General features: G+C 45.4%; 1 protein-coding gene across 1 annotated transcript; it reads left to right on the top strand.

Annotated features, from left to right (window-relative positions):
- Nucleotides 1-591: 591 nt before the first annotated feature.
- On the top strand, nucleotides 592-7,548 carry EIF6 (eukaryotic translation initiation factor 6). The gene is made up of 6 exons (XM_030010772.2): nucleotides 592-799; nucleotides 877-962; nucleotides 1,903-2,078; nucleotides 3,374-3,550; nucleotides 4,166-4,347; nucleotides 5,434-7,548. Exons 1-6 carry the CDS (start codon nucleotides 693-695, stop codon nucleotides 5,441-5,443), a joined length of 738 nt encoding a protein of 245 aa, XP_029866632.1. The 5' UTR covers nucleotides 592-692; the 3' UTR covers nucleotides 5,444-7,548.
- Nucleotides 7,549-8,817: the final 1,269 nt, after the last annotated feature.

The raw sequence follows: 8,817 nt of genomic DNA, 5'->3' as shown, positions 1-8,817 counted from the left end.
CCCCTCTGTGCTGAGCTGTGCCGTGCCAGGACAATACGGGTGGCATGTCCGGGGACGTGGTTGGCATCTGCACGCAGGTGGCATTGGCACGAAAGTGGTGTCTGCACAGGGATGGGATCGCCACACGGGTGGTCGTGTCTAAACACAGGTGGCAGCTGACACAGGTCACGCCTGGACAGGGACGGTGCATCTGGACGTGGGTCATGCCTGCACACAGGTGGCAGTGGCTCACGGTGGCCTGTCCAGGCACATGGACCGCAGTGGCATGCCTGGGCCCATGGTGGCATCTTGGTGCAGGTGGCCTGCGAGGGCACACGGGTGGCCTCGGCCTGTGCTGCTCTATCTGGGCACAGGGTGATGTGTCATGGCAGAGGCCAGGGTGGCGTGCGGTGCCTGCGGACGCGCGTCTGTCCCGCAGACCCGAGGCTGGCGTGGGGCCGGGCCCTCCCGGGGCCCGGACACGCCACCGGGCTCCCGCGCGCCCCCTCATGGCGGCGGCGGCGGGGCTGCAGCGCCTCCCGGCCGGTGGCGGCGCTGTCCCCCGCCAGGCGTGGCCGGGGCCGCTCTGCCCCGCGCCTTCCGCCCGCCGCCGCCGGAAGCGGAAGTGGGGAGGCCGCGTGCGTCTGGCAGAGGCTGCGGCGGCCGTTGCGGGTTGGGTCTCTCCCCGCCGCAGGGCCTGTCCCCGCCCGGCCATGGCTGTCCGCGCCAGCTTCGAGAACAACAACGAGTTGGGCTGCTTCGCCAAGCTCACTAACGCCTACTGCCTCGTGGCCATCGGCGGCTCCGAGAACTTCTACAGGTGAGGGAGCGCCGAGGGCCCGGCCCGGCTGCCGCCGCCGCCTCGCCCAGTACCCTAACGGCGCTTTCTCCTTGCAGCGTCTTCGAGGGGGAGCTCTTCGGGACCATTCCGGTGGTGCACGCCTCCATCGCCGGCTGCCGCATCATCGGCAGAATGTGTGTGGGTACGTGACGGGGCGGCCCTTTTCCCCCAGAACTGGGGCCCAGCCGGGGCCTCGGGGCGAGAAGAGCCCTGGAGGGGCTCCGGTGGAAACGGGAAAACAGTCCCGAATTCGGGTGGTGTGTGCTGTGACATACTGTGGGTGTGACTGTGGCGGGGGGTCCAACGGGCAGCACCCCTCGTCCTCAGCTTTTTTATTTTAATGCTTCAAGTGTGTGAAGAGGAGACGTGAAAATCGAAAAAACTAAAACTCCCCCAGTAACAAAGAGCTGGGGTAGTGGGGAGTGTTTGCCTCTCAGGGCTTGAAGATGGGCTAAAGACACATGTAAGTCTACTTTCTGATAAACTGGAAGGAGTTTCATTTTTCTTAAGATTAATGTTTTAGTGCCAGCACTGGACGGGCAGAGCCCAGGGAGAGGGGAGGCATTAACAAATGTGAAAGTCAAAGAAAAGTCTTTCATCTGTCTCTGGCTAGTGAGACCCTATTCAGTCCGACAAACTTCTTGCTGGAGTTTTGTTCCTGTGAAAAGAATGTCTTTGTCCATCCCATCTTACTGCTTTGCCACAGTAAAGTAATGCAAACAAGCAACACCTGTACATTTTGTGGGGCAATTGGCATCTATAGTGGAAATTCCTAGTCCAAGTGTTTCATTGGGAACCTTGGGCTTCCTTTAGTTCTGTTGAAAAAGAGAAGTGATTAAAGATGGTGCCTTTCACCCATTTCTACTCTGACATAAGTCTGTGCTTCATCCTGGTTTTCCTGTACCTGTGGTACTGTGTTATTTTTAAATGGTAACGTTATTTTTCTTGGGCTGAATTTTCTGGGCTTGGGCAATTCAAGGCACTATATGAACATCAGGAAAGTAGGAAGCTCTGTGGAAACACTCTTTTCTTTTCTCTCTCTTTTGTTTTTGGTTTTTGGTTTTTTTTTTTTGTCATTTTAGGAAACAGACATGGACTGTTGGTCCCAAGCAGTACAACAGACCAAGAGCTTCAACATATCCGCAATAGTCTTCCAGATTCTGTACGAATTCAACGAGTAGAAGAGCGTCTCTCAGCACTGGGCAATGTCACTACCTGCAATGACTATGTAGCTCTTGTTCATCCAGATCTTGACAGGGTATATGGCTCTGTAACACTTTTAAATTCATAGTGGCTGCATGTGAAATGATTGCCAAGCTGCAGTTTGGGTTTGCAGTTGTTTAGGATTGCTATATGTAGCATGGGGATCAGAAGACCTATGCTAACAGCTGAGCTAATGCCACGTAGGAGGCTGTGCTGCCTCATGTTTTCTTTCTTCTCAAGAGAGAAGCTTCAAAATTGGTTTTTGGACTTCTGACTTGGTTTTAGTTGATCTGCCTCTTTTCCTATTTTATCTTTATTTGTGGATGTGGACCCTGCCCCAAGTATAGTGTGTGCCCTCAGCGTGGTCAGTGTGCTGTAGTGAATGCTTGTTGAAGAAGGGAAGGAGTGGGATATGGAAGTATATTGCTGGGTGCAATTTGCTTTGTGTATGTAAAATTGAATGAAAAAAAGAGAGTATACATGAGTATAATAGAGCATAAAGAAGAGTTTAGTCAGGACTACAGCAGTAGTTACAAGCTACTGCTGAGCTAGGTGAGGTTTGTAATAGTTGAAAGAGACCATGGATGTGGTGGTGTGCATGTGTACAGAGGGGTGAAAGTAAAATGGAAGATTCTTGTATGAAAGTTTAAAATAAGGGCAGAGCAGACAAAGTTGCTGCTACTTTATGTTTGAGAACTGGTATCTTAATAGCATTAGAGAGAGGTGTGTTGTGTGGCTACAGGTAGTGAAGGTCCTTACAGTGTTTGCTTTCAGTTTGTGCTAAAGGTGATGAAGAAATGGGAGCTGATGTTAGGAGTGCAAAGGAAAAAAAGAAAAAGGGGGGATGGGGGGAAGGTAATGGTCTTTGCAGCATATTATGTTTTAAATAAGTGTAAAAAGTAACGTAAGATGGCCAGAGAGTCCAGTGAAAACCTGGAGGGGAAGGAAGTTCTTGGAGTTATACGGAAGGATAAGACAATTTTGTCCCAGTGGTCTGGGACAAAAGAGGGCTGGTTCATAGGGAATGCCCAGAGAACAGGTAATTGACACAACTGACGTACTGCCGACATCCTCCAGAAGGAGGGGAGAAGAGCATTTCTCAGTAAAGGCATGGTGTTGTGTTTAGTTATAGTGGCCCAGCTCAGTATGCACAGGTAACTGGAAACACCTGGAGTGGAGTATAGAGGGCGAGTAAGCATTTTATAATGACTGGATTGCAATGGATTGTGAAAGTGTGGGCAGGCTTTCAAAGGGGAGGATCCCAGCTGATGGTTGCATGCAGGAATAGCTTGACTTCAAATTCTATGATACTGTTTTGCTGAGGACTTTATTCTCTCTTTCTATGTGCAGGAGACAGAAGAGATCTTGGCAGATGTACTGAAGGTTGAGGTTTTCAGACAAACGGTAGCAGATCAGGTGCTGGTAGGAAGCTACTGTGTTTTTAGTAACCAAGGAGGAATTGTGCACCCCAAAACTTCAATTGATGATCAGGATGAACTGTCTTCGTTGCTGCAGGTCCCACTCGTGGTAAGGCATTTGTGGGTTTGTGTTTTCTCTTGCCATTCCCTTCCAACCCAGTTCTCAGTTTTAATGTTTCTATATCTCATGGGCTCCTAGATACTGTTTTCTCTGCAGAGCTGTTCCAAGGGGGAGATGAGAAGACTTTAACGGGGCAAGTCTTCTGAGACATTTTCCCTGTCTTTTCTGAGTCTGAATAAGCTGCTTAGCACCTTTAGTTTGCTTCTGAAACATTGCTCTGCTGGGATTATGCAAGTTTTGCTGATTGATTCATACAGAATGAGATTGTCTGTGCTTTGGCCAAAGGCAGTGTTTAAAAAAATCAAGTAATAAAATCCTGTGCCTGGTCAATTGGGTTTGTGAATTTCATGATTGCTGTGACTTTATGCTTCCTACTTGATAGATTTTATTTCACTGAATGTCACACAATTTCCTCTCCAGAGATTAAAGGCTGTCCATTAACCTTTTTATCTGAAATCTTTATAACTTTGTTGATGGCAGAAGCTTTAATGTTTTCAGGAGTGTGAGTTGAGGCCCTCCACTAAAGATCTGTAATAAGGATGCATAATAAAATGTGTTGCTGTCAGCATACCCTGTTAACTCTTGCTGCTTTGGTTTTGCTAGGCTGGAACGGTGAATCGTGGCAGTGAGGTCATTGCAGCAGGAATGGTTGTAAATGACTGGTGTGCCTTCTGTGGACTGGATACAACCAGCACTGAGCTCTCCGTCATCGAGAGTATCTTCAGGCTGAATGAAGCTCAGCCAAGTACCATTGCTACCAACATGAGAGATTCCTTGATTGACAGGTAAGGAGGATCCAGGTCTGTGTATAATCACGATCAAAAACAGCAAGATCTTACTATAAAACTAGCTGTTTTCACAATTGATTTATATCTTTTTTTTTTTTTTTTTTTTTTTTTTTACTTCCTCTTTCCTTTTGTTGGGTTACTGACAACAATTACCTTGTTGCAGAAGGGTTTGTTCCCTTGTAGCTGATGAGCTGGCTTAGTCCTGTATGGAAAGTGTAAGGGGTTTTGTTGCAGTTATAATACTTTTTGTGAGAAATTGTATCCATTTCAACTTTCAGATACTTTTTTTTCTTAGCTCTTCAATGCTTAGCTGTGACATGAATGGATTTCAACAACAAATCTTGTTTTAAAAGTTAAAATGCCATTGACTTTGTTTGACATCTTGTCTTTTGATTGTTGTAAGCCATAAAATTATTTCAAATGCCTGCTACAACCATTTCTGGAGACGAAAAGACTTTGGAGCTTGTCTGCTGCTGACTTAATTTTTTTTTTTAAGCCTTTTTGTCAAAGGCTTTGTCCCAAGTTACCTTTTAATGAGAGGCAGGTTTTCTTGTTTTCTGCCCAGGGTGGTAGTGATATAGGACCTTCCCCATTCATTAATGTGTGCAAATTTTTTTACAAGGTTTAGGTATACATATAGATGAATGTCCTATGCGAATTTCATTTGGGCTTTCATCTGATTACAACTCTTACGATCATTGCTGTGGTGCTGAGTTCTCAGTTATCGTAAGAATAAGGAATTCCTTGAATGAAAGAGTTCTTTGCTGCTCCTTTACAGTTCCTGTATGAAGGCTTGATGTCTCTGAGTGTAACAGAGCCATAATTAAACTTGCTCTGAGCTTTTGATAACTGCCTAGACCAGGCTGAGTGTACATTTTGCCTTTGCCAGCTTGACAAGTCTGTTCTTATGGCTGGCTGTTAGCAGCCGCTAGGTCTGCTTCCCTCTTTTCACAGACCCTTATGTTCTAAGAAGGGAAATTTCTACTGGGCCTTTGTAATTGGTGACTGTACTGGCGTTTTGAAATGCCTTCCGCACTCTCTGGTACTTGTCTGCTAAATCTCCTTTCTGTTTTGTCTTTTTAGCTTGACATGAGCAGTGATGGTTCCTACTTTCCAGAAAGTTCCTAAGGAGTGAAGTGTCAAGCTGCACTTTGGATTACAGACATCTAGACCTTCTGATGTTGTTTCTGCAGGCCTAGCCCAAGGAAGAGGCTACAAACCCAACTTTTTGTAGTGTTTTGTAAACTAAATATTATTATAAAAACTGACAAATAACACACATAAGTTACAAATAAGGAATGCTCTCTATCCCTCTGCTGACATTTTCCAGTTCTTCAGCTGTGCTTTCTTGTTTTGTGATGCTGACTGAGCCCCTCAAATTAGCACACACTATTTACTCTTGTGGCACTTGGATATTGATCACTAGAGATTATTTTGCCTTAAATAATGCATCAGTGTTCTACTGCACAGCGGTCTGTTTCAGCACATATATGGCACTGCCCTCTCTTTCCATACTCTTGCTAGAGTGGCGTTTCTGCTGTAGATAGACTTGTCCCTTGTATGTTCAGTACCAAAAATACAGTAGTTTACTTGCCACAAAATAATTCAAAAGTCATCACCTGCTCTCTTGCCCTGACTTGCAGCTAATCCCACAGGGCTGGTGATTCTGAAGTGATCAGCTCTGATTAAAACGAGTTTCTCAAATTCAGTCCAGGGGCTTCTAACAGCAACAGTGTGTGACTGCCTCTGGAACAGTGGTATTTGATCTGTTGCCTGCAGCTGGTGGCATGTGTGCTGCTTCTGAGGCATCTGCTAGAGACAGCCTAGAAAAGCATGCTGTTGCCAGTGGGCTGAAATTTGTTCTGCAGGCATTAGCCACCTACGCTGGGAAACTCTTAGAAGTCAGCAAATCAAAAAAGATTTAAACCACCTCGTCTTGAGTAGTCTTGGAGACAAAGGTTAAGTAACATGGTTCTAACCAGTTACCCCAGTCAGATGTTACAGGTTTGGGAGCTTGCTAATTAAGAGGTCTGCCCTTGTCAGGGAGTGATGATGACAAAAAGGAGCTGTAGATGCTGCTTTCAGGTAGAAGATAGTCATTTGCTTCTAAACAGAGCTGTTGCTCACTGATCTCTCATTTCAGTTGCTTTTCTTTTGCTTGCCTGTTAAAGGTTTACTGAAGGCATAGAAATGCCTCCACTTCTCATCCTAAGGGTATGTGGAAGCTCCTTGCTTGCTTCTACACCACTGCATCACTCTCAGCTGGGTTCTCTTGAGGAGTGCTGTGCTGAAGGCAGTGTGGGCAGAGCTCTTTTTTTTGGCCTTGGCAACTTCTATTTTTGTTTCACTGTCTGGATGTTTAGGGAAGGTTTTATAAGTTTTGGCTGATCAAAGGTTGCACCTTAAACTTTATTTAAATGAAGATTGCCAAAGGATCGTCTCTGATCATAAGAGTCCTGCCATCCGGTCTGTCTAGAATGGTAACTGAGCCAGGGGCTGCCATTTCCAGACAGCTCATCTTCTGCCATTAGGGAAGCCTGTAAGCAGCTCATGGCTCCTTGCTACTACGGCTAACAATTTTTGGTCTTTATGGCCCTTTCGATACAGTGGACTACCTTTCTTGGAACTGACTCCAGGTCTCCTCCTCTTAGCATATCTCAGTATTTAGAGTGAGAAGCTGCTTTCCTTTGGCCACCTCACAGGGTTCTGTTCTTGGGTATAAATGGCATAGTCTGACTATTGCTATTGGTGTTAGCATGTATTTGTTAAGTGTGAAATGAGTAAGGGTGAACTTTTCCTCTGCAACTTCTGTAACTTTTTTTTTTTTTCATTCTGGTTGATAGGCAGGAATCCTGGTTTATATTGGTGATCTTGATGTGTCTTACGTGTTAAAAATTGCTTAGAGGTAAACAAGAAAAATAATCCAGTCTCTGTGTAGTCCAAATCCTTAAATAGGAAAGATTCTGTTAGAGTGTTGGGGGTTGTGATATGCCAAAGAGGATGAGAGACAGACAGCAAAATAGGGTATTGCTAACTGTGGTTGTGAGCCTTACAAAAAGTTGCATTGAAGCTTGGGAACTGGAGCATGGCAAATGTGATACCTGTTCTCAACAAGGGTTTGTGGGAATTCTGAACTAATAAGCTGGACCTATGTACAAGAAAAACAGAAACTATAATAAAGAATGGAATTAGCAGAAACGTGGATACATGATATCATGAGAGAGCATAAACTTTGTGTTTTAATGGCAAGTCATGTCTTACAAGACCTGTGGAGTGCTTTGACTGAGTCCACAGGGATATGGAAGAGGTCTGTTGCAGTGCTATTTGTATTTCCAAAAGGCATTTGGCTGGTTTTTGTGCCAAAGGCTTTTAAGGACCCTGGGTGAGTGATCCCATGGAATGAGATGGAAGCCCTTTTACGTGCTTGAAGATGGGGGAAAAACTCGGAGTAAACAGTTAGATTTTCCAGGAGCTCTGCTGGGAGCCACGATGTTCAGTGTTATTGTGTCCTGTTTAGGAAAGGCAGTGGATTAGTGCAGGAAAGTTTGCCCATACTGACTTATTCTGACTAGTAAGGATGAGGACTGACTGATGTGTTGATAGAGAGGTAAATTCAGTGCAGCTGAACATGAAGTGAAGCATGTTGTGGTTAAGAATCCAAATTTCATACCTGTAGTGATGAACTCTGAGCAGTGCAAGAGCAAATTCTTGGCCTGAGGGTAAGTATTTGAACAAAGATGTGCTCAGTCTTCAGTAACAGTCAAAAAGGCAAACTGAATGTTTGGAGTTAATGAGGAAAAGAAAGCCCAAACAACACATCGTTATCTGTAAGTCCATGACGCATCTTTATGCGGAGTACTATGTGTAGATGAGATGCAAGTGTTGCACAGTGGTTGCCAAGCTTTTCTGCAAATACATATTTTTGGGTAATGCTTATTTTCTTCGTTGTTCATGAAATGTTGGTTCTTCTGTAAACTAAAAACTCCGAAAGAAGCTGGGGGAAAGGAGTGAGATGCTATTGCTGGTTACTTCCCATGAGAACCTGCCTAGGAGTGTCAGAGCTTGCAGGTGCAGGGTCAGGAGGATGAGACTGTGTGAAACAGTAAGGGAGAAATGACAGCTTGAGTGAAGGGTTACAGAATGGCAGAATTACAGGTGGCAGGCCCTTGGCATTACACAGCTCAAGGCACGCACTTACACTCAAGGCACTCACTGTGCAGCACTTGGCTGACCCTTTTTATGTTCTTTATCTCAAAGGTGGTACTCTCCAGTGGCGATGCCAAAAGAAGGTGTTAAGGAACAGTCAGTGAAATCAAGTCATATGTCCCCAGTGCTGGGTATTGCTACCATGGGTTCTCAGGATTCTTAAAAATGAAATTGCTGAACTGAGGCTGTGGGTTATATACCATGGCTATAGACCACCTTTGCTATCGGGCAGTGGAAGGCAGCACGTGACTTCAGGTATTA

The sequence above is a fragment of the Aquila chrysaetos genome, chromosome 3, assembly GCF_900496995.4.
Source record: "Aquila chrysaetos chrysaetos chromosome 3, bAquChr1.4, whole genome shotgun sequence".
NCBI classification, from domain to species: Eukaryota; Metazoa; Chordata; class Aves; order Accipitriformes; family Accipitridae; genus Aquila; species Aquila chrysaetos.
Note: the sequence above shows the minus strand (reverse complement) of the source record. Positions and strands in the feature narration are given on the sequence as shown.